This window comes from Gorilla gorilla, chromosome 5 (genome assembly GCF_029281585.2).
Source record: "Gorilla gorilla gorilla isolate KB3781 chromosome 5, NHGRI_mGorGor1-v2.1_pri, whole genome shotgun sequence".
NCBI classification, from domain to species: Eukaryota; Metazoa; Chordata; class Mammalia; order Primates; family Hominidae; genus Gorilla; species Gorilla gorilla.
The window spans coordinates 123,557,054-123,583,508 of NC_073229.2; the positions used below are offsets into that span (position 1 = coordinate 123,557,054).

General features: G+C 36.7%; 1 protein-coding gene across 7 annotated transcripts; it reads right to left on the minus strand.

The window, feature by feature from the left end:
* Positions 1-656: 656 nt before the first annotated feature.
* Positions 657-25,994, minus strand: PNISR (PNN interacting serine and arginine rich protein). Of its 7 annotated transcripts, none has more exons than XM_019029219.4 (13): positions 25,862-25,994; positions 17,052-17,131; positions 15,275-15,389; positions 13,262-13,450; positions 11,447-11,670; positions 9,877-10,048; positions 8,781-8,971; positions 6,724-6,861; positions 5,294-5,393; positions 4,520-4,573; positions 3,232-3,402; positions 1,238-2,324; positions 657-1,005 (listed from the first exon to the last, which is right to left on the minus strand). In XM_019029219.4, exons 3-13 carry the CDS (start codon positions 15,360-15,362, stop codon positions 975-977), a joined length of 2,445 nt encoding a protein of 814 aa, XP_018884764.1. In that variant the 5' UTR covers positions 15,363-15,389; positions 17,052-17,131; positions 25,862-25,994; the 3' UTR covers positions 657-974. The 7 variants fall into 7 exon arrangements, with proteins under 7 accessions (XP_018884764.1, XP_018884763.1, XP_018884766.1 ...); XM_019029218.4 differs by having other exon boundaries at positions 15,275-15,393; XM_019029221.4 differs by lacking the exon at positions 17,052-17,131 and having other exon boundaries at positions 15,275-15,393; positions 25,862-25,953.
* Between the last annotated feature and the right edge of the window lie 461 nt (positions 25,995-26,455).

Consider the following 26,455-nt stretch of genomic DNA (forward strand, 5'->3'; position numbering starts at 1 on the left):
TCAATGCCTTAAACTGTTAGACCACTCACTAATCATAATTTTAAGAAACGGACAAAATCAGACAATTTTAATGTCATGAAATTGACACAAACCTGCATAATACAGCATTCCTCCATTGATTTGAGGTCATATTATACTTTAAAAATATAAATAAATATATTGAATCATGAGTCTTATTTCTATAACCCCAAAAAGTGTTTCAAAATGCTTCTAAAACAGAAGTGGGTGACTGTAGAATATAGTTCCAGACGTGACTATTAGTGTCAAACACGATCGTTCCTTACAAATAACTCTACTGGTGCACTGGCTTGATTGATTCCAGCAATTTCATTTTACAGGAGTGAACCACACGTTATATACACAGAGAATATATTACTTGAAAATCCCCAAAATAGGAAGAAAAGTTTAGAAAGTTGTCAAATACTTCCAAATGAAAAGTAAAGGTCTATTTCTAGCCCTCTTTCATACCCTTAAAGTTGGAATCTGGCAAAAGTCCATGGGTACAATTTACAAACTTTGACAAACTATTAAGTAAAAACCATTTTCTTTGGGGGAGGTGAGAGAAGGTACCTTTAAAACCTGTTATACAAAATTCCAGCTGCCTTTTTATAAAAGTACGTTCCTTAGATTAAAACCATAAAATTAAGGTGCAAGAGTTTAACAAAAATGAACTAAAGAGCTTTATTGACATCACAGTACATTCAAGAATAATTTTAAGAACATTACAGCTGAAAGAGAATGGCATGTTTATAGTCTTATTATGCACTATATTTTTTGAAAAAAACGTAATACAAAGAAATCCTATTAAGTAACTTGGAGCAGCATTGGAAAAAGTACACCTATTTACAGATTAAAAAAAAAAAAAGATTCTGGTTTCACCTACACAGCCACAATGTGCCTCTATAATGAGACAAGCCCTTAAAACTCATGGAATTTTTTTAAAGAACATCATGGCATTCTTGCCACATCATTCCTCAGCGTTTACGACGGGGAGGGGTTGTTGATCTGAAAAAAAAGGGAAAAGACAAAATTTAAAAATAAAAATGTATTTTAAAGTAAAAATCTGCAATTTTAAATAAATAATAATATATAGGATTTCTAACATTTAAGACTATGATTATTTATCAAGTACCAAACTGAGTTTATTAAAGAGAGAGAGAAAGGACACTTTCAACTTTGAATAAATTCAGTCAAATTTTTTAAAAAATCAGACAAAATACTTTAAAAAGTATACTACCTTGATCGGGACTTAGACTTGTGTTTGCGGCTTGCCTTCTTACCAGACCTTTGAGATTTCTCCATGGATCGCGATCGACTATGTTTAGGCTTCTTAGCCTTCTTTTCTTTGCTACTTCCTGGAGACTCAGAACTGCTCCTTCCACTAGAATCAGAGCCTGAATGTTTTTTACTATCTTTGGTAGTACTTTTCTTACTATCCTGTCTAGAATCATGTCTTATGATTTTAACAGATATAGAACCACTCCTAGAAAATGTTCTTTCACTTTCTCGTTTCCTTTTTAATCTATCATCCTGACTACTGAACTTGAAATCTTTTTCTTCCCTTTTTTGTTTCTCTTTTCTTTTATCCTGTTCACGTTCCCTTTCTTTGTCTTTCTTTTTCCTATCTTTATCTATACTTCGACTCCTCTCCTTTTTCCTCTCTTGTTCTTTAGCCTCACCTTTATGCTTATGACTGTTCCCACTAAGATTTCCACGTTGATCATCAATTTTACGCCTATCTCGACTCCTACTGCGACTGGCACGATTGGTTCGTCTATCCCTTGAGCGACTTCTACTTCTACGTCTCTCTCGGGAAGGACTCCGATTTCGTCGTCTTTCTCTTTCAATGCTATTTCTGTTAGATCTCCTTCTATCTCTAATCTTTACCCTAGCCCTATTGCTCTCTATTTTAATTCTGCGAGAATAGCTTCTACTCCTGCTACGTCTAGCTTTGATTGTTGGAGATCTACTCCTACTGTGTCTCTTTTTCCTTTTAGGAGAAGAAGACCGAGAAGAAGTACGACTACTACCTGAGCTAGAACTGTATGAAGAGCTAGAGACAGTACTACTAGTACTACTAGTTCTGCTATTGCTACTGGAACTACCACTACTAGAACTTCCCGACCTACTCCTTCCTTGTTTTTCTTTTTCTTTATGCTCTTTTTTTGGTTCTAAAACTGATGTGGTTTCATTTGGAGTTCTCTTCTTTTCATTAACCACATCACCGTCTGCTTCTCTTGCTTCTAGTAGTGATAAACTATTTTGCTCTTTATGGATAAATTCATTCATCTCTTTTGTAACCCTTTCTGTTTGCTGCTTTTCTTCTGAAACAGAAAAAGACAAAAACACTAAGAAAATGTGCATGTAAAATTCTCATACTACCAAATGTCAAGCTACCAGACTGTAACAATAGAACACCATTTTCAACAGAATTACAATGCAAGCCATATAAGTAATTCAAAATTTTTTAGTAACCACATTAAAAAAGTAAAAAGAAACAGGTAAAATAACCCAATATACCAAAAATATTATCATTTCCACACATAATAAATTTAAAAAAATTCTGTTCTCTTTTTCAAGTAAAGTTTTTGAAATCTAGCATGTAATTTATACCCACAGCACATGCCTAGCCACATTTCAAGTCCTCTATAGCTTGTAGTTAGTTACGTTACCCTCCTGGACAGTGTAGCAAAATACAGTATCAAGATGCAGAGGTGCGTGTGAGGCAAGTAGGAAAAGACTTCCCTTTTGTCCAACTAAAGCAAAATTTTAAAGGTTAAGTAAGTGGTTTATAGAGAAGTCTTAGCTGCTAACTCTTAATTACCTTAGATTTTTCAAAGAAGAAATTCTAAGTAAATTTTCTCTTTTGTTATTCCTAGTATTAGGTAAAGTATCTTAAGTAAAAAACTTCTAGGTTCTCTATTATCCTTATATATCCTAGCTACAAATTACTTTTCAATAGTCTTACAAATACATTTTTCCCATTTCAAAAGTCATCTTTTTTCATTTCAAGACTTTTAACAAGAAATAAAAATACCCTAAATAGCTTGGCTTATAGCCACTGCAATAAATGGCTCCTAAAACAACCAAACAAAAATTGTGACTTTAGTTTCAGTTATATCACATATTATTTATAATATAGCCTTTATTTTATCCTTTGATATTTTTAGGTTAAAAAATAAAAAGAAATACAAAGCTGGACCAAAATTAAGTCTAAAAGGTATACTACACCTTCCATCTGTTTATCATGTAATAGCTGCTGTTCTTTTTCTTTTCTCCAAAAAGCTTCCTGTTTTTGCCGGATTCGATGCCGTAATTCTTCATCATCAGTGTCAGATGACTCAGATCCTCTGTCACTCCTCTCATCTTCACTGTCTCCTGATCCATAACCACCCAGTCCACCTGTGTGCATAAAGCTCAGTCTATCATATGAAAAAAATTATACTATGCAGTAAAAACTTTTCAAGGTCTGAGAAGAAAGTTCATTTCTTTTTTCATTGCCTTTTCCCAGAAGAATACGCTTATTCGGGGTGGGGAGAAGTATACATTCAAACGCTTATGGAGTTCACAGAACCTTCAGGCAAAGGTTACTTAATATCTTATTCTTTCTGGACTATTTCATATTTTTCTCACTGTAAAGGAATCATAATGGGTTTGCTGTACTGTCCATACTAACCAACAAAACTACTTAACAGGGCAGTAACAAAGCCACGCTAAAGCTTAATGATGACCCCGAAAGTATTTCTAAAATTAACTTTTATTGTTCAAAGTTTAGAAATCCCTAGAGCTAAGCAATTTTTCCCTAAAAAAATAATACTATAATCTCCCTGGTACAGAAATATTATGGTGCTGAAAATACTCCCCACCCTGAAATGATCTAAATAACCATAACAAAACCACATGGGCATTTGGTTCTACCCACTTCTCTGGGTCCTCACAAAAATTAATTTGAAATGAAGATGTGGAAAAGGCAAATTCAAGCTTTTACAGCCTTGATAATATACCATGCAAATAGTAAATTATGAACACATCACTACTATTTTACTATGATAAGATAAACCCTTTCCTCTATATTAAAACTTGACTTGCCGCAACACAATCTATGTAAGTTATTAAAAGCATTAGTGGATAGGTTCTTCCCTAAGGCATGTATGCAATAATTCTGAAAGTGAGCTTAGATACTATCATGGCTAAATTATGAATTATTAAGTACAAACTATAGGTGTTCATATATAATTATATATATATATATAATGCATATATTGGAGCAATAAGGAAATCTTCCAATATAACCTGCCCCAATAAACTATGAATTAACCATCACATTTATAAATTTCTCACTGTGAATGCGTTAGTCAAAAAAATAGGCAAACCTTTTTAGACAGGATGACATAACCCTAAGACCTAGGTTTTTATAAACTGAGTAGGACTAATACAGTTTCAAAACAGAACACGCAGAGAGACAATGTATGTGTGATTTTTCCCTTTAGGCCCTCTCACAAATATGGAAAACACTTACCGAGTCCAGTGAGGGAAGCCAGTGCACTGGACTGTGCCAGCTGTTTTGCAGGAGCTTTGTATCACATCAACAACAGGAACAACATGTTAACACAAATAGCCACGATTTCATAGTCATGAGTCTATGGTATTGTTAAATCTACTACTATTGCTGCTTTTTGGGGAGAGAAGAAACATTAAAAACATAACATTCATTTTAAACCAGTATCATGTCTGGCTTTGAAATTATAACTCTGATGTGAGCTGAAATTGGTTTATAATGAGAAAAAATGTTGACAGGTATATCTGTATGTCTACTTCTGAGATTATGACATGTAACTTAATTTTTGTTTTCAATACATTTTTAAGGTGTTACTAAAAATCTAGGGGTAGGGAATCACTTGCTTCTGTAAGAGATAAGTGGTAAACTAAAAATTGTAGGTTGATAACTCAAAATTCATTAGTCAAAATAAACTGTATCAGAAGTCACACAACAATGCCATGTTATCTATTAAAAAAAATCAGGTGAAATAAACTGAACATCAGGAATTTTCCACAATACATTTTAGAGGAAAACAGCATGATTGCTAATCTGTACTCATGTAGGTCAGATAAAACAAAAATATTTGTATAGCTTTAATATGGTGTCTACGAATCTAATCTTTAAGAGTTAAAACATGCAAGAGAATATTCAAATATCTGGTAGAAATCCAACAAGGACAACAAAAAAAGGCCAAAATAGTCATCAGAACCAAAATACCCCAGGAAAAGCAAAACCAGAAACACCAAAATATACCTTTCGTTGCTTTGCGGTGTGCATCTTTGGCTACGTAATAAATTTCTTCATCTGTGACATCCAGCAGAATTTCTGTCAGAAGCATTTTTGTCAGCAACATCTAAAACAGAGCATTTTATACAGTATTTCTAATTATTATAGCTACTAATAGTGTGACATCTTCAAAAATATTAAAATGCAAAGCCATTTTTTTTTTTTCAGACAGTCTCACTCTGTTGCCCAGGCTGGATCATACTGGCGTGATATTGGCTCACTGCAACCCCTACCTCCTGGGTTCAAGTGATTCTCTTGCCTCAGTCTCCCAAGTGGCTGGAACTACAGGCGTGCACCACCACACCCAGCTAATTTTTGTATTTTCAGTAGAGATGGGGTTTCACCATGTTGGCCAGGCTTGTCTTAAACTCCTGATCTCAAGTGATCTGCCTGCCTTGGCCTCCCATAGCGCTGGGATTACCGGCGTGAGCCACCGTGCCCAGCCACAAAACCATTTTATAAAATATTTTTAGATATCAGAGCAGCCATTCCAAGGAATAAAGTATCTTGAACATTTTTCTGTAACATCAAAACTTCAACAAAATTCCAGGCTGGGTGCAGTGGCTCACACCTGCAATCCCAGCACTTTGGGAGGCCGAGGTGGGTGGATCACCTGAGGTCAGGTGTTCGACACCAGCCTGAACAACATGGCGAAACCCTGTCTCTACTGAAAAAATACAAAAATTAGCCAGGCATGGTGGTGGGCACCTGCAATCCCAACTACTCGGGAGGCAGAGGCAGGAGAATTGCTTGAACTCAGGAGGCAGAGGTTGCAGTGAGCCAAGATCCTGCCATTGCACTCCAGCCTGGGCAACAGAGCGAGACTCCATCTCCATAAATAAATAAATAAATAAATATTCCGAAATCATACGGATCAAAGAAAAAAATATTATAAATGTATCTGTATAGTAGACACACTGAATTCAAAACACTTTTTTCTTTTTTTTCCGAGACAGGGTCTCACTCTGTCACCCAGGATGGAACGCAGTGGCACCACCTCGGCTCACTGCAACCTCTGCTTCCCAGGCTCAAACAATCCCCCCACCACAACTTCCTGAGTTGCTGGGACTGCAGGCGCACCTCACTATGCCCGGCTAATTTTTTGTAGAGACAAGGTCTCACTGTAGTGCCCAGGTTGGTCTTGAACTCCTGGACTCAAGCAATCCTCCTGCCTTGGCCCCCTGAAGTACTAGGATTACCCCAGCCTGAAATCAAAACATTTTAAAAAGTCCCTATTAATAAAGGTTTCTATAATTGTTTTAAGTTAAAAGGAGTATCTCTTCAATTAATAATACTGGTCAGCAGTTCTAGTTTCTGTTTTTTCCTCTAATATTGTCTCCAAAAAAAATTGCAAACAAAATAAATCCATGTACATAGTAAGAACTTTAACATTCTACCATTTGATACTCTTTCTCCTCTTCAGTCATCTCAGGGTCACTGTGCTCTTCTTGAGGAACTGGGGATGGACTTCTGGTGACTTTCCCACTACTTGCAGCCTCAACATTTTCAGTGTCTTCTTCTTCCTCATCACTATCCTATAAAAAATAATAGTATGGTAGTCCAAATTCATGTGTATAATGTAAAATCCTTATCTTACATACAGAAAACCTTAAACCCCAAATTAAAAAGTCTATGAAACAGAAATATGAGTGAACCTGCTGTCTAAATTACATTTACTACAGATTTCATTTGCTAATTTAAAAAGTATAACCTGGGAAAAATGTAAGATTACAAGAAGGCTTAGGAAAATAAATTGTTTTTTCAATTTTACTTTTCCCTTAGTCAATTTTAACCTTATTTTATAAATACCCAGAAAAACATAATGCCCAGAGACTGATTTAATTACTATCTATTACATATAATGGGCCTGAAATGAGACACTTATAGAACTTTGGATAAATGGACCATAGACATATTATTCAGTATAACTTTTACAGCTATATATTTAAGCTATTTACCTAAGTTGCACGACTTAAAATGAAAAATCTCTAATCAGATTTTTCAGGGCCAAGATCTCAGCTGGCCCTGAAACTCAGTAAAACATGCTTCTTTTTAGCTCATAATAAAAAGATAAAAATGAGGTCTACTTCAGATTAAACAAATGCCAGCAGTTTGTCTCCTGTCTTTGTATGGTTTTAGGTTTCAGGATCCAGATAGCATGTGACCCTTTGCTTTGTCAGAGAAGTGTCCCCTAGTCACTTTTAATAATCCCACTAAGTAAAAGACAAGATGACCACCTAAATACTACTGTGGAAAGACTACCTGAACCAGGGGAAAAATATATGTAACACAATCCCACAGGCATTTGGGAGGAAAGAGGAAGGATAATTTCCAAACAATTTTTGATGCTTAAAAAAAATTTGGAACAACACTATTTCATGTGAAGATTTTTTTAAAAAAAAGACTGGACAGAGTGGCTAACGTCTGTAATCCCAGCACTTTGGGGGGCCGAGGTGGGAGAATCATTTGAAGCCAGGAGTTCAAGACCAGCCTGGGCAACATGGTGAAACCCCGTCTCTACAAAAAGTACAAAAATTAGGTGGGAGTCATGGTGTGCGCCTGTAGCCCTAGCTACTTGGAAGGCTGAGGTGAGAGGATTGCTTGAGTCCAGGAGTTCAAGGCTATACTGAGCTATGATTGTGCAACTGCACTCCAGCCTGGGCAACAGAGTGAGACCCTGATCCCCCAACTGCCTAAAAAGACCAAAAAAAAAAAAAAAAAAAAAAAGAGTAACCTTTAATAGTGTCTTTCTGTTGCTTCTTATTTTTGTTATTTAACATCTAGAATAAAAACACAGATTTTGCATAGATCTTTTGGGAAAAATAAAAGTAATTTATGGAATTTAAGCACAACTAATGCCTGCCAAAATCTAGTTATCCTGCTCTTCTTGAGACTTATTTCTAAAGCAGAAAATGGATGTGCAAGACAGACCAATTTCCTGAGCTGCATACTGGCCAGTGCTGTGGCTATCATACCTGCTGAATAAAAAAGTTCCTAAACCACTCAAGCCATCTAACTGATGAAGATTTAAAGACTTAAAATGTTGTTATACTTCCAGTGCTCATGTCAAAAACAATCAAAATTATTACATCCTCAGGTATATGTTTAAATGTTCAAAAGAGGGAGATTTTATTTCTCTATTACTATTTTAATGTAGCTTTGTTTTATAATCTATCACCAGGGAGTCATCTGTACCACAATGAATGAATACAGATTGTTTATCAAGATCTAGCCAGCTCTCTGGAATGAAGTGTTTATAAACTTGTTGTCCCATTTTCTCCTTACTGTATCTTCAGTAACACATATATAAAATCATAATCCTCAATATACTTAATGAACGTAATCTTAGGAACATCACTCTAATACTTTCCTATAGGCTAAAATATCTATTTCAGTAAAGTTTTCACACAACCAAGATTTTCACATGGAGTTTCACGTTGGGGATTCTACTTACAAATTTACTTCTCTGAGGTAAACGAGGGCCATCCCCTCCTTCAGCATCTTCTGTGGCCTTTTTTTCTTTTTTGGACAATTGTGAACGTTGTTGTTCCATTCTTTCTTTCTCCAATTTCTTCTGCTTTTCACGTTCCATTTTTTCAAGACCTTCGCGAATCCAAGCGGGAAGAGTCCTGCGTTTTACTGCGTCTGTTTCACGTGGGAAAAATATATGCAAGTCAGTTAAATAAAATATTTCTACAAACTTGTGAGTAAATTTAAAAAATATCCCATTAAATATCATGCCTTTCTTCAATGCCATCACTTTTAATAACAGCAGGGACCACTGCTCTAGTGCTTACAATCTGCCAGGACACAATGAAAGCATGTTAAACCATCATCTAATTTAACCCTTACAAAAGCCCTCAGAGATCACTACTATTATTACTCCACTTTTTTCCACAGGTGAGGAAACTGAGACTCGAAAAAATTAAGTGATTTGCTAGTAAGTTAAAAAAGCAGTAAAGTTAGAATCCTCCTAAAATGTAAAAACTAAAGATTTATTAACAAATGCTCCTGTCCATTAAATACTGAACAATTTGGAACTTTCCAGATATAAAGTGGCATAAATATGTATTTGTCACTTGAAATAGGCTGGCTCTACAATGTTATTTAAAAAATTGAAATTTTCTGCCAAAATACTTAGGGGAAGTGAAATAACCAGAGGAAAATTAATCTGACAGCAGTGCATCAGATGAACTAAGAGTGGACAGAGATTGAACAATTAGATTTAAAAGGAGAAGGGCTCATATATCTGTATAATGTACTGAAATGCCTACACTGAAGAAAATACCAACATGCTATGGCTAGCATAAATTTTCACTTCATCACAAAATCTGGAATTTAATGTAAAGGTTTAAAGAAAATTATTTAAACCTTTTAATTTCAGACCAGTATCATTTTTGTAATTTTAAGCTTTATGACCATAAAAAATAAAGTGTCAATTCCTAACACATCAGAGATACTCAAACAATTTTAAGAAAACAAGACATCCTTTTTATATGATAAAAAAGTCATTGCCAATTGTGGTCCACTAAACTAAGTTAAATAGCTACCAATTTGTGGAGGCTCCTGCTTCACAGGAAGTGCAATAGGTGAACGCTGACGATCCCTGAATGATGATGGCCTTTCTCTTCGATTCTGGGGAGGTGCTGGAGGTCCTGGAGGTCCTGGTTGCCAATAAGGAGGATGAAATCCACCTTGCGGTGGACCAAAAGCAGCCCCATGCTGAAAGAGTATTGCAGTTTATTTTTTCTTCAAATTAATACAATATACTCTCTGGGACACACGTGTGTTATGAACTGGGACAGTAGAAATCCATGTGTGCAGCACATCCAAGAATTCCATGGCTCTAATATCCACCGATACTTCTATAGTCCCAAGAACCTAGGCTTACTTTTCTTAAGATTTTCCGGCTACGTAAATGCAAAGAGGCTTCTAAAAGCCAGCTGATAAGCTACTTTCAAGAAGTATATGAAATTTTTCATTCTGAATCCATTTACAAGCTAATCCTACCAACACTAAGACATCAAATAGATACTAATTTCTCTTTAACTAGACATTTTTGTCAATTTCAACAAATCCTACTTACAGTGAACAAAAAGTGAACTAAACAACTTAAGCTGTTTCTATAATCTTGCAGATATATTCATTTATAAGCAAAGATAGAAGTTAATGAATCATTAAATATTTTCTGCAATTTTGCTATTTTCAGAGGCTTTTCTAGGCCAGCTGCCAATACAGCTCTTTGTCTTGTTTGCATGGGATCTACCATGCAAAAGTAGGGTAAGCAGATGCTCCCTGCCATTATATTTCTTCAAACAACATAAAAACTGTTGTATCTGTATACCAAGTATACATGTATCTGAATATTTATTAATGAGAGGATTACCATCTCAAGGTGAATACTATATGTCCATTATCAAATCTACCCTAGAATTCATGAAATAATTCTTTCAAAATTTTAAATTATGATAGCAGTTTATAAGTTAATAATTGCAATCAGTTATTTCAAAATGACACCTAGCACTATAATTTAAGGGTAGACCCTGGCAGAGGGAATGAAGTAAATAAAGCCCAACATACGACACTATTCCCCACAGAGTTCTATGTCCCTAGGAATGAATTGGATGCTACAGAGGAAATTATATACAATTCCATTAACATGTCATGTCAGAATGGAAAAAAAATGACACTAGAAAAACAGTCATAATTCTACATAGCACAAGGAATTACACTTAGGAAAATGATCTATGTTTTTTATTCATGTCTTAACCATGAGCTATATTCAATTACTGTGCATTCTCTAGTCTTTAACATTTAAATATACCATTTTGAAATATAAATTAGAAAATAAAACATCATATAGCTATTGCACTTATACATTTTTAATTTTTTCAAAAATTTTCCCTAATGATCTTTTATACCATTTTCCTAATGAAATAAAAAAATCAGAAAACAAATTCTAATTATTTTAATACTCAAAAATTGGTAACTGAGACAGAATGTGCTTATTTATACAAGTCTGAAAAGTGAAACACGTATCTTAGGTATTCTTGATGAGACACTTCCAAAGAATGGATTACGTGCACATCTACAATATTAAAGCAACAAAATATCTTTCACCTGATAGTCAAACTGGTTCACTGGCCCCACTGCAAAATTATCGGGTGGTCCACCAAAGTTGTGATTGTTCTGGTTAAATATATGCCTGTTGTCAGGGGCAAATTCCCCACTGTCCTGACTGTTGCTGTCTTCAGAAGGAGGAACAATGTCCATTGGGCCTGGTGTTGGTGGCATCCATGGCTGATCTGGAGGGGGGTGTGGGGGTTGCTGATGCATTCCCCATTCTATTTAAGATTTAGGCATAAAAACATTCAACAGGCGGTTATAACAAAATCAACACAGAATTTTAAGATCTCAAGAAAGATTTTTCAGTAAACATACAGATTTAAAAAACAACTTATGACTTCTTGGTCAAATTCCTTTTGTTTATCTTAAAAATAAGCAATGAACTAAACTGTCATATATAATTCAAAATGAGCTAACTCCACTCTAATTCATATCCTAACCAAATGCCCAAAGTTATTTTTAACAAATGTAACAAAATCCAAAGCACTATTTTTGTTGAATTTTTATATTTGTTTAGTAACAACACCACAAAAATAATACCTTGAGGTTTTATATAATTTCTTTCTTACACGAACACATTTATCCTCACAACATCCCTGTGAGGTAGGGAGAAATTAGGTATTATTTTTGCCAATTTTGGGAGGGAAAATCGAGGCACACAGAGGTAAATCACTTGCCCAGGGTCACAAAGTAGAGTAAAACTAAGGGGTAGGGATGCCTGGGGGAGTCATTTAAGAACTTAAACTTAGGAACTAAAACATTTTCAAATGTGGGGAAATTTCACTTTCAAGAAAGCTAGAAATGAACCACCTCACAGTATCAAAGACTAGAATATTTATGTTTTTAAAAGTAATCTGAATTCTCGTTTTTTTTTGTTTATTTGTTTGTTTTAAATGAGGGACTCATTCTGTCACCCAGGCTGGAGTGCAGTGGCGTGATCACAGCTCATTGCAGTCTCAATCCCCTAGGCTCAAGCAATCCTCCCACCTCAGCCTCCCAAGTAGCTGGGACTACAGGCATGCGCCTCTATGCCTGGCTAATTTTTAAGGTTTTTTTTTTTTTTTTTTTTTTTGAAGAGACAGGGCCTTGCTATGTTGCCCAGGCTGGTCTCGACTGAGGTCTCCATTCTTGTAAGGAGAAACAAAAAGTATTAATAGGGAAAGGAGGTTATGACTTCACCATCAGCATACCCAAATGAGGCTGATTCCTCCATAGTTTCAAGTGACTATTAAAAAGGAATAACACAAGCCATGGAAGACTGAATTAGCATCAAGAAATCTACATCATACTGTGAAATAAAACAAACAAAAAAGTAAAACACACAAAAACTTATGAAAGATCTTCACTATCCGAAAAAAAAAAGGGAAGAAAAAGGTAGGCGGATGGTAGGGGCAGAGTATATTTGACAGACTAATTTGTCACACAGTGACACAATTTTTCTTTAATTAGAGGCTAGACATGTTTTACTCTGCCAGTGCTGCTTCTGAAAAGGCCAGAGGTTGCAATAGAGAGACAAAGAATGCTCTCTTCCCTAGATGCCAAGTGAGGTTTCCAGAGTGTTCCCAGCCCCTGTCAGCCTAGGAATGAAGAACCAAGAAAAGAATCAAACTGAGTGCCACAAAGCTAGCAGAATGAGTACAGAATAATTTTAACCACAAAATGTCAAAGTCAAATCAAATTGAAAACTGCCTATTCTTTAAGAAGCATTAATTTCCAGAAGTCATACAACTAAGCAAATTAAAAAATTTAATAATAATCTTCATTCTGTTTTTTAAAAGTCTTAAAATTGTGAAAACATAAACAACAAACCTGGTTGCCACATTCTGTTGAAGTTCGAATCCCCTTGGAAATTCCCATGATTGTTTGGACCAGATTCCATTGTAGACATATCTTGTCCATTTGGCATCATTCCTGGTGGTTGTTCTACCATGCTTTGCTGTCCTGAAGCTTCTCTTTGGGCAATCCAAGCTTGGGCCAATGCAGCCCAATCAATCTGGCCTAACGTAAATTAACACTGAATTCAGCATTCAGAATGTAGGAGTTAAAAGAATAGTGCCTCTATGTAAAACAAGCAGCTCAACTATTCCTTAGATCTTAAATATTTCAGACAAGAGGGTATGAGGGAAATTAGAAAAATTTTTTTTGAATGAGATCTTAAATATTAAAGCACACTGTGTCTGAAAGGGTGCTTAGCAAATAACCCATATTCAGGCTAAAAAATAATATAAACTACTTACACTTTCAGAAAAGAACTCCACAAAAAACACTCTTAACCCATTTCTAATATTAATTCATATAAAATTTATCCCCTGCATCTTAGTTTACTGAATTTTTAAATGTCATCACCTTTACAAAAAAAAATCACCACAAAAATAACCAAACGCTATCATTTCTTCCTTCAACATGTCCTATTTATCTTTCCAGGCCTGCATTCGAGCCTATAGGCCTTTGATGAGAGCAGCTACCTAACTCTGTTTTTCCTTATGGTTGCCCTTCTTTAAATAAGACTCCCTTCTCTAGCCAAAACATGACTAGTGTAGTCTGGCTACAACTTCTTAGCCAGTCTTTACTCAAAATTCATTTCCCCACTATCTTGAAGACTGTCTTCCCAAGATACATTTTTTTAATTTCTAAATTTTTACCTATCTATCTATCCATCCACCCATCCATCCATCCATCCATCCATTCATCCATGATCCATCCATCTATCCATGTAGAGTCTGGGTTATGAGCCTGGCTAATTTTTGTATTTTTGGTAGCGATGGGGTTTCATCATGTTGCCCCGGCTGGCCTCAAACTCCTGAGCTCAAGCGATTTGCCCACCTCAGCTTCCCAAAGTGCTAGAATTACAGGCATGAACCACCGCACCTGGCCTCTCTTCCCAAGCATCTACATTTAACATTTCAAGATCTTTTTAATAATTTTTATTTTGCAAGTCCACCCAAAAACACATTAAGATATATTAATAAAGTAAACAAGGTAGAATAAGATATGTTTTTCTGCATCTTACTTTAATGAAGATTAAATAGGTATTCTCATACAGTTTGAAACACTGGCATAACCCCTATGGGGTTACACGTGGCAATGTGCACCTGAAATTACCGTGACTTAACAAACCTAGCTCTTTTCATAAGAAAATAATTGGACAAGTGAACAACAATATGTACATGAGATTATGCTAATTGTTTCAAAAAGTGAAAAACTATAAATAACAAAACACCCAAAAGTGGCTTTGCTAAATTATGGTGCAATCCTACAATAGAATGATACATGGCTATTAAAAAAAGAAATAGCATCAGATCAACCCAGTGAGGGCAGAGCAATGTAAGTGGTCTTACGGATGAAACAAAATTGGCCACTAGTTAACAATTGTTAAAGCTAAATAATAAACAAGGGCTCCCTATACTCTTCTACCTTTGTATGTGTGCCTGAAATAGTCCACAGCAAAAAGAAATTTTAAAATGATATAGCACACCATCCAGTTCAATGTAATATACAACTTTAAAGAGTCAGAATTCACAGAAGTGTTCTTCATAAGCAACATATTTTAGGCTTTTCTCTTTCTTTAGAAAAACAAGGACTAAATCAGTTTAAAAAATGTAAAATCTTCAAAAAGCTTTCTACATTTTGAGAGTCTTCCAAAGGGAAGTCCATTTCCTGCTATATATGCTATGGCAAGGCTATTTATGAGAAGATTAAATTCTGACCATAAAATGATCCAGTACACCAATCTCAATTCCATATCCCTTAATCCCATCATGTGTCTTCTACCCATTTCCACATATCCAACCCCGCCCTTTCAAATTCAATTTGTTTCCTTACTTGGATCCTGTTGGTGCTGGAATGACTGCATCCATTGTTGCTGGTTCAAGGGCCACTGCTGCCAAGGCTGTCCTCCTTGATCCCACATCCCTTCTTTTAAAATATACTTGATTTTCTATCTTCAATAAATTAAACATAGTTTAAAAATTATAGTGAGTTATTTAATCTTAAAACCTCACATCAGAAATTATTATATGATGATACATTTATTTCATCAGAGGTCTAAAATTCTTGTCAATAGCTTGCCAGAGGCAACTAGAATTTTTAGGGTACCAAACGAGGTAGAAAATTTTATGTTAATGCTGGTCTCAGAATTTGGTGGCAAGCATAACACAATGAATTTAGCTCAAAAAAGACTTTTAAAAAAACTCTATTTTTTGTACAATATAAATTTCTGGATATTTAATTATTTTGAAGATTGTAGGAAAAAAGTGATTTCATTTCTCCCCAATCAAGATTCCTTTAAGATAGTAACCAAATAGCTTCAGCTGATGAAGAAAAATTCTTCCTTATAAATAATTACAGCTAAAAAAATGAAGAATGTAGAACAGAATTAGAAAACTATCATATTGCCAAAAGTAATAAAATATTAATTCAGGAAACCTTACAAGAAAAGTTGATGAGAAATCAGAAATTCAAAGGTTGCCAAAATATCACCCCTACAGATTATTAGGTGTCTACTATGCTCCCAGAATCACTAAGAATTCTCATCAAAAATGTTTAACCGAGTCCACCTGGGCTTTTGGATTTTACTTCCAATATAAAGCGATTTTAAAGGATAAATAAATGAGATAAACGGTATTAAATCCAGAAAGTAAGACAGCCTCCAAGACCTGGTTTCTTAACATATAAATAGCATGGAAAAGATGGGAGGGAAGGTACTTTATGTTAATAACTATTAAATTTAGGAGATGGTATGGGGGGGAATCATCACACTAGCCCAACTTTTCTGTAAGCTAGTCTGAAAACATTCCTAATAAAAGGTTTAAAAGTCTTACAAGTCTAATATCTTTGTACTTTATCCAACACTGATACACAACCCTGTTCAAGAACCAGTGACTCACATAACCAGGGCATGGTTTCTTCTTTATTTTTGTATCCCAAGGCTTAGCTCATAGCAGGCATTTAATAAATGTTTACTAAATGAATCCTTCTAGATTGATCCTTTCCTGTATGCTAAAAACAAGATAAAAGCAAGCCTTTGTATTGCAGGATCACAAAAAGTAGGCAAGTTGGATAACAAAAAAAATAGAGATATTAACTCTAATAGGACAATTGGCGATTACAATTCAGGCTTTTAAAGGTTTCCAACTCCAGTCTTCGCAGCATTCCCAGAATGCCATACAGGTATAATTCTATCTGCGGCAGATACTAATCCCTCAAATGAAGAACACTGTGAATTATGGGAGGTGTATTTCTTTGTCACCTTGATTTACTTATCAGTCAAATGTACCTGTCTTCAAGTTACACTAATGTAATCAATTACAATGACATTATTAGAATATGGCAAAATAGGCACTACATGGCACAAATGAGGCCAACAACTGGTTTGGCTATCAGTTCCAAGTTAAATATATTTTTTTCTAACCTCTCTTCAGTGTTTCCTTCTTCCTCCCCTTTCTTTCCTGTCCAGTTTCCCAAGTACGCCTTTAGAGTCCTTTAAGGCTAAATAGGTTATCACAGCCCTTGAAAAGTAACTTCGCTTACAACTTTAATTAAGAGTTAACAAATAAATAGGAAACACCAAGAAGACACACCAACTGCTATTTAAACTGACCTCAGAGGTTCACCTTCTGTTTAAAACTTAGGTTGATTCAGACTACAGCTTCGAAGCATAGCAGCAAGATTATGTATGCCCTAGGGGGAAAAAAATAGATGTCTGCTTATAGATTATCATGATTCGCATAAAAATAAATTCTAGAGATGCAACATAAGTGTGATCATCTCCAAGTTAGTCACTTTTCCTTGCATTAACTTTATAATGGGGAATTATTTTATCATAATAAAATCAAGGAAAAGAGATACACCAGAAATGAAGAGGCAAAGCTTTTTAACATTTTTTCTTTCCAAATCTTTTATTTACTTGAACAATTCCTTCATAATAAAAAACAATGTCAAACAATTTAGAGATTGAGAAAAAAGGAACAACAAACATTTGAAATGAAGATCTCATCCGCCTATTATTAACTTAGATGATACAAGGTAATAAAATGTATTAATTTAAATTTTCCTATAGAATTCTATGTTTAGAAATTAACATTAGCAAGGAGAGAACAGTTTGTTCCTGAAATGGTTTAGTTTCCTTTTTATTCAATCAACAGCTTTTTACAGTTGAAAGACAAATTTATTCATCTTTTTATCTTCAATAAGGTACAAGAAAGCATCCTGCACATAGCAGACACTAAATAAATAATCAGTGTCTAGCTATTACTTTCTGTTTAAAGGCTAATGATGAGGAAGCTGTTGACTTCTACTTATGAGAACCAAAAAGCTTGCTGTGCTTTCCAACGCTTTAACAGCTTATCAGAGTTCAATGCATAATTTTTCTGTCTTAAGTTGTAAACTCATATAATACAGACATTATCAACAGCTCTATAAAGTGCCTACTGAAACTGAAAATGTGCACTTACTAAAACCATTTAAATGATGAAAATGATGTATAATGACTCCCTACCATCATTCCCAATCCATAAATTTACTTTTCCAGAAATTACTCTAAATAAAGGTTGTTTTTCTTACTCATGTTTAATGGTTCTCATGGACAACTTTTTTAGTTCCCCTTTTAAGTTTTCTGGTCACCACTTGTCACCTAGACTTCAGAGCACAGGCTCTGGTTCAGGATGCCTACCTACATCTGTTCGTTAGTGGTGTGAACATAAGTAAATTATGCTCTAACCCTTGGTTTTCCCTTCTGTAAAACAGAAGACCTAAATGTCTATACCCCAAAGGATTATTGTGAGGATTAAGTAAGAAACACATAAAAACTAAGCATCAGAAGTTTCAATTCGTGGTGATTAATATCAATACTAGAGCTTTCCCACCATCACTTTTGGAAGCACTCTTCAAGTTAACAACTATTAGGGGGTTTAAAAAAAAAGGTGATCGGCCGAGCGCGGTGGCTCACGTGTGTAATCTCAGCACTTTGGGAGGCCAAGGCAGGTGGATTACCTGAGGTCAGGCATTCAGGACCAGCCTGGCCAACATGGTGAAACCCCCGTCTCTAATAAAAAATACAAAAATTAGCCAGGCGTGGCGGCGGGCGCCTGTAATCCCAGCTACTTGGGAGGCTGAGACAGGAGAATTGCTTGAATCTGGGAGGCAGAGGTTGCAGTGAGCCGAGATTGTGCCATTGCACTCTAGCCTGGGCGACAAGAGAGAAACACCATCTCAAAAAAAAAAAAAGTGATCAAGCCAACCCACTTCTCAACTCCATTTTCTTTTCCAGAAGCAATCTAAAACTTACAGAGGTTTCACTTTATCTTTGAAAGAATTCTTTAGTCTAAATTTGTCTTCCTGTTTCATGGATTGAAACTTTTATCGTTATTATTATTATTATTTTTTTTTGAGAGGCAGTCTCGCTCTGTCGCCCAGGCTGGAGTGCAGTGGTGCAGTCTGGGCTCACTGCAACCTCTGCCTCCTGGGTTCAAGCGATTCTCCTGCCTCAGCCTCCTGAGTAGCTGGGATTACAGGTGCTCGCCACCAAGCCTGGCTAATTTTTGTATTTCAGTAGAGATGGGGTTTCACTATGCAGGTCAAGCTGGTCTCGAATTTCTGACCTCAAATGATCTACCCACCTCGGCCTCCCAAAGTGCTGGGATTATAGGTGTGAACCACCGCACCCAGCTGAAGCTTTTATTTAAAAAAAAAAAAAAAAAGTTTTCCTATGCACAGAGGTTTTAATTTGCATATTTTCAAGGGTTTGATTTGTATCACCTATGATCATTTTTCTGTATGTTTAGAACAGCCACTTCTACTTTTGCTATATTTTTAGAAGCTTTTCTTCCCCAAAGTTTTGATGGAAGCTACTATTCAAGTAATATAATGTTTGGGACACTTAGGCTAAGAAAAATAGAAAAAAGATGTGAAATTGGGAAAAACAGAGCAGAATAAAAAAACAGTAAAGAAGGTGATGGTAAGTTAAGGAAGTTAGAAGTTAGGGGCTATTTATTAAAGCGCTTTAATTAAGTCTGGAGTTAAGAAACTTGATTTAGTTATAGAGGATGACTACTGGATGAGGGCACAGGTGGAACACCAAATGGTTAGTCTTTTTAAAAGACAATTTACCAGCTGGGCACAGTGGCTCACGCCTGTAATCCTAGCACTTTGGGAGGCTGAGGTGGGTGGATTACCTGAGGTCAGGAGTTCAGGACCAGCCTGGCTAACACGGTGAAACCCGTCTCTATTAAAAATACAAAAAAATTAGCCGGACATGGTGGCACTGGCTTGTAGTCCCAGCTACTCAGGAGGCTGAGGCAGGAGAACTGCTTGAACCCGGGAGTGGAAGTCGGAGTGAGCTGAGATAGCACCACTGCCCTCCACCAGCCTGGGTGCCAGAGCGAGACTCCGTCTCAAAAAAAAAAAAAAAAAAAAGGCAATTTGCCGTTACGGCATCTTAACAAAACGTACATGCACACCCCTCTGACCCAACAATTCCACCGCAGGGTCCTAAACCATGAATGTGAATATTCATACCATAATTCAAAAATTGGCAGCATATTTTGTAACAGTAAACATCTGGTTTCAGTGACATTAAATTAAAGGCAAGTTAAATAAGTTAGAGTGAACCATACAGTTGATTCCTATTCAGCCATTAAAATGAATAAGGTAGACTGCTACATACTGGTACGTATTACCGTACAAACTGCATTAAGCGAAAAAAAGGGACTACAATCTGTCCCTTTTCTACAAAATTTTAAAATAAGTCCAAATTTCATTTTCATGACCAGAGTTACCTGTTTTGGATAAGATTATCAAAATTTACTCTAAATCCTATAAGAAAATGAGATAGAGGACATTTGCCCAATGTCTCAACAGTTGAAGAAGTCTGTGTAATTTTTACTGCCTGTACTAGTCATTATGGACTGTGTTCATTAGCTTCATTTGATTCTTTGTATCTTTAAAAATCTGTATTTTTTCTAAAAATACACATTAACAGAATAAAATAATTAAAAGAATACAGAAAGATATAAAATAAAGATTAAAAATACCTGATTCCTATTTCCAATTCCTAGAGCTTAGCAGTTTTGAGAAGATTTTGTAATTTAGTAATTTTCTATACATAACTGCATTCTTTTTTTTTTTTGAGATGGAGTCTCGCTTTGTTGCCCAGGCTGGAGTGCAGTGGGGCGATGTCGGCTCACTGCAAGCTCTGCCTCCCAGACTCACACCATTCTCCTGCCTCAGCCTCCCGAGTAGCTGGGACTACAGGCGCCTGCTACCACGCCCGGCTAATTTTTTGTAGTTTAGTGGAGACAGGGTTTCACCCTGTTAGCCAGGATGGTCTCAATCTCCCGACCTCGTGATCCTCCCGCCTCGGTCCCCAAAGTGCTGGGATTACAGGCGTGAGCTACCGCTCCCGGCCCATAACTGCATTCTTAAAAAGAAAAGGCCTCAAGTGGCATCATTTTTCATGCATTGGGCAAATGTTCTCTGTCTCATTTTCTTATAGGATTTAGAGTAAATTTTGATAATCTTATCCAAAACAGGTAACTCTGGTCATGAAAACAAAATTTGCACTTACATTAAAATTTTGTAGAAAAGAGACAGATTGTAGTAAAGACTTGTTATAAAACTAGGAAATACTTAAACTTTTATATATGTTTCAGCACATAGCACGATGCTTGATAAGGAGTTTCATTAACTATTGTTTAATTAAACAGTAAGATTACTAGTGATTTTATGGCAAGGATTTAGGAACACTACTCTTTCTTCCTTCATCTTCACCATGGTATCTTCACTACTAACAAATCTAACAAATGCAAAATCTAGAAAACAGAAGGAATACACAGGCACAATACACAGTAATCAATGGATACATATTTTAAATTTCACTATGGTTTAACGAAATAACATAACATTGTACCATTAAAAATGACATTTACAAGTTGGTTTAAAAATGATTTGGAAAATGTTGATAATTTAAGGATGGGCATTTGCTACCCTCTTCTTTACCACTGTTTGAAACCTTTCATTTAATAAGTTAAAGATGACGTACAATACTTTTTATAGAGGGTCTGCATTAAATTTTCATGTTTTTTGTCTTGGCTCAAACAAAAATCTTCTTTAGGGGAGAGAAAACATTTTATAATAATTTAAATTCTCCATAATGTTTTGTCCATATTAAGTGGTTAAATATTTATAATTCACTGAAATGTTAGCAAGTAAATACATTAATGTTCAACCATGAAAATGACATTCCAATATTGCTACTGTGATTTTATAATATCAAAAATTGATTCCAATTTATTCACTCTTCCTTTAGACTTAATTTTAAAGCTTGTTAGGCTTGGGTTTTCAAGTTTGGAGAAATTTGATTAATGACGGGCAAGGCTGCAAGACTTTCCTAAGAGTATTTCCCTTTATGGGGTAAAGTGAACTGCTATTTCCTTGGAAAACAAATGGGGTCTGGGAAGAACAGAAAGATGAATAACCAAGGTTTGTATCAGATCATCAAAGCCACCACACACTGCCGCAAAAAAATCAAGTGATAGCTATCACCAGGGTTATGGAATGAATTGTGTCCCCATCCAACAGATACACTGAAGTCCTAACTCCTGATACTTGTGAGTATGTCCTTATTTGTAAACAGGGTCTTTGCAGATGTATTCAAATTACAGTGAGTTCATATTTGATTAGGAGGGACCTTATTAAAAAGGAGACATAGACACTTACAGGGAGAATGTAACATGACCACAGTGGTACAGATTGGGAGTAGATGGCTCTATAAGCCAAGGAACATCAAGGATTGACAAGAACTACCAAAAGCTAGGAAGAGACAAGAATCCCCTACAAAGCCATTAGAGAGCATGGCCCTACCAAAACCTCAATTTTACAGTGTTAGCCTTCAGAACTGTGGAAGAATAAATTTCTGTTGTTTGATATCAGCCAGTTTGTGGTAATTTGCTACAGTATCCCTAGAAAACTAATACAACCAGAAATGGCCATCATCTATTTTATCCTTTTCTTAAATGGATCTATATTAGAACTTCATCGCTTTGAGGTCCTAAAACAACTTGTTTAAATGACAATCATTTATTTATTATTGAGAAAATCTCACTCTGTCGCCCAGGCTGGAATGCAGCGGTGTGATCTCGGCTTACGGCAACCTCCACCTCCCAGGTTCAAGCAATTCTCATGCCTCAGCCTCCCGAGTAGCTGGGACTACAGGTGCATGCCACCGCGCGAGGATAATGTTTGTATTTTTAGTAGGGATGGAGTTTCACCATGTTGCCTAGGCTATCCTCGAACTTCTGGCCTCAATGAGCCATCCTCCTCAGCCTCCCAAAGTGCTGGGACTACAGGCATGAGCCACCCCGTGTGGCCAAAATGACAATCATTAATATTTACAAAAGTCACTCAGAGACTGTGACAGAGATGGATGAGAATTAAAATGTGGTATTTTAAAGTCCTTGAGCATCAACTACAAAATCAAAGAGCTACAGAAACACATCTATCATTTGATGCATAGGATGAAATATTTCTCAAATCAACCACAAAGCTGAGAAGCCAGAAAATACAACAATCCTCTTCACCCCTGACATTTCAGTCTTACATGAGTTGACTGACCTCAAAGTCAAAAAAGAATTTATTTGTTTAATTCAGATTAGGTGGAAATGGCACTGGTAAAGATTAATCTTGTAATCATTCGAAATACGGAAAACAGAAATTTTGCTACTTTATGTGACATGCATTTTAGTATATACTGAAATACTTGCAGCTTGTAGCTCAAAAGACTATTTTAAAAGTGGAGGACAAGCATGGCGGCTCATGCCTGTAAACCCAGCACTTTGGCAGGCCAAGGTGGGTGCATCACTTGAGGCCAGGAGTTCGAGACCAGCCTGGCCAACATGGTGAAACCTCCACTCTACTGAAAATACAGAAATTAGCTGGGCATGGTGGCACATGCCTGTAGTCCCAGCTACTTAGCAGGCTGAGGCAGGAGAATCACTTGAACCCAGGAGGCAGGGGTTGCAGTGAGCCAAGATTGTGCCACCACTGCACTCCGGCCTGGGCAACAGAGTGACACTCTGTCTCAAAAAAAAAAAAAAAAATTGGAGAATTGGTTATAAATACCCCCCAAATAATAATTTAAAAATAAATGTAGAGAGAGAGCCCAAAATGACACCCTAGTAGCAATAAGCACACCTAGGCACGAGAACTTGGTTTTAATACCATTCTTCAATAAAAGGAATCAGAGATCTTTAAAGAAATAGCTGACTCTAGGACTGCGACAGGAAATATAAAAGATGAGTCTGGAGCATGTATACTGCCAGGAAGTAATAAAGTGCTAAAAAAAAAAAATTGATAGGAACATGTCAAAGGAGAACAGTAGACAACTCGAAGAGCTGCCAATGGCCAAAGCTGGTACAATTTGAGCAACAAAATAAAGAAGTACTGGATTATAATACAAGTTATGTAATAAACATCCACAAGCCCATAAGGATATGATAAAATAAACTAACAAATAAATGTGAGGGAAGACACAAATCTCCTACAGAGAATTCCAAATAAATTATGTAAATATTCCACCCTAACTGAGGAAGAGCACAACTGTCCATTCAGTAAGCGTGGGCTCTGCCAAGTGACTTCCTTCCAAAGAGAACAGTATAAAAAGGGGTGGGGGAAGTAACTTTACAGTGGATAAATCTAACAAACGCTACTCCAGAAGGATGATCAAGGTCAGTAATAATGTGATAAGTCACCTTGATAGTATGTATCCTTGATAGCATGTGTTGAAAAGGGCATCTTACCTCTGTGATCTTCCCCTGATATAGTCCGTAAGGCCATTTTAATCATGAGAAAATCGTCTGGCAAATTCCAATAGCAGGGCACCCTACAATATACCTGACCCATACTCCTCAAAAAATGTCAAGGTCACTGTATTAGTTTGGTATGCTTGCCATAACAAAGTACCAAAGATTGGGTGGCTTAAGCAACAGAAATTTATTTCCTCACTGTTCTGGAGGCGTATAGTGTAAGCTCTATGGGGTTGATTTCATTCTAAGGCCTCTCTCCTTGGCTTGTGGATGGTTGTCTTCTCCCTATGTCTTCACATGATCATCTCTCTGTGTCCTACTCTCTTCTTATAAGGACAGCAGTTATTAATATATTGGGCTAAGGTCCACCCTAGTGACCTCATCTTCTTTAAAGACCCTCTCTCCAAATACAGTCACGTTCTGGGGTACTGAGGTTAGGACTTCAAGATACGAATTTTAGAGGGGCACAAGTCAGCCCTTAACAGTCATCAAAAACTAGTTAAGCCTGAGAAACTGTCACAGCCAAGAATATACAGCCTAAGAATATACAACAACTAAATGTAATGTGATATCCTAGCTGGCATCCTGGAACAGAAAAAGGACTTTAGGTAAAATGTGAGGAAGCAGGAATAAACTATGGACCTTAGTTAATAATTTATCATTATTGGTTCATTAGTTGCAACAAATGTACCTACTAACATCTATTAATAAGAAGAGAAACTGTGTGTGTAATGGGGACGTCGTATGTGCTCAACGTAAACAAAAACTGCTCTAAAACATAAAGTCTGTTAGTAAGTTAAAAAAAAAAACTCTCAAGAACATCTTTAAAGGACTGTTTTATTTTCTCTATAAGCCCTTTGCCACTTTACAAAAAAATTCCACAAGTAAAATCTTTAGTAGTCTGGTTGCTGTTGTTTTCGCCCTGCTGCACTCAAATGAGGAATTCTAAGTTTATTTTGTTTTATTTGGGGGCAGGGGGAAGTAAAAAGATGTAAAAGATTAATGTTGAATTAAAATCTTAAGCTAGAATGTTAATTTAACAACCCACAAACAAATTTGTCTAATGCTCAATTTGTTCAGATGACGATACTATCCACCACAGGATAAAAAACTGAAATATTGGATACTACCTGTTCCTTTAGCGAAGCTTAACACATAATATCCATCATTGGGTAAAAACACACGAAAAACACAAACTAAGGAACTGCGCCTGCGTAGTCAGAGCCTCAAAGGGTATAAGCTCCAGGTCGGGAGCCCCCGCCTCCTCCGCCCCCCTGAACCCCCTTCCCACAAGGGGGTTCCCACTGCGCACGCGCAGTGTTTAACGGCCGGTCAGGAACCCAACAATTAGTGCCTTCTCGTCCGAGAGGAAACTCTGTGAGAAGATGGGGCCGTGAGCACTCTCTTTAACAAGGACATTTCCTTTTCAGCGAAAGCACCGCTCTGATTTACCAAGTCTGGCGGACCGCACCGCTTTAAAGGAATGAGGTTCCAGCGGTCGCGCCAAGCAGCGTACGCAGCCTATTTTAAGTTATGCTACCTTCGCCACAGAAACCAAGAACGTTGTAATGGTCCGGCAAGTGCCCACGTGTAATTGTTCTCCATCACTTACCCACTCTAGTTCGGGAACACCCTTGTCGCCGCCGTTCCGGTAACACCTCTCCAACGCTTTCGATGCTTCTACTTCTTCGGGAACAAGACAAGATGGCGCCCGATTTGTCTCACCCGGAAGTAAAGAATAATAACATCCGTTTGTCATCTGAAGCCATACCATCTCTCATCCAGGTTTGTGAACACGTGATTGTGCGGATTGACATGTTTCGGCGCCATTTTTTTTGTGGGCAAAACCATCTCTACTCTGGTCAACACCAGGCAACTGAACCATTCCTGCACGTTACTTTTTAATGTAGCTGGCGCCATTCCCGACCCATCTTTATAGTGGCCAGAAAGCCAAGAACGTAAGTGTTCTACACATAGGGCGCCTTCAAATTTTTTACTTTAGCAACGTGATCTTCCTTTAAGGGGAAGTATGTTCTCTCCTAGAAACACTCCCGCCTTGGAGAAGGGGTGGAGTTCGCAACTCCACTTACAGACTACGGAGGAACCCCAGGGTCAAACCAAACCAAACCAATTCTGGCCAGTTGCTTAGCGCAGTTCAAGTTACTTAGTGCGCTGGAAGCGGCATTTCAGGCAATCCAACTTCTGG

Bases quoted from the DNA above. Each gene is read 5' to 3' on its own strand.
- PNISR (XM_019029219.4), bottom strand. From the start codon at position 15,362: ATGTGGGATCAAGGAGGACAGCCTTGGCAGCAGTGGCCCTTGAACCAG. The intron at 13,451-15,274 runs GTAAGGAAACAA...AATTTACGTTAG, and splicing joins CCAGCACCAACAGGATCCAA to GCCAGATTGATTGGGCTGCA. The intron at 10,049-11,446 runs GTGAAAGATATT...ATACTCTTTCAG, and splicing joins TGAACCAGTTTGACTATCAG to CATGGGGCTGCTTTTGGTCC.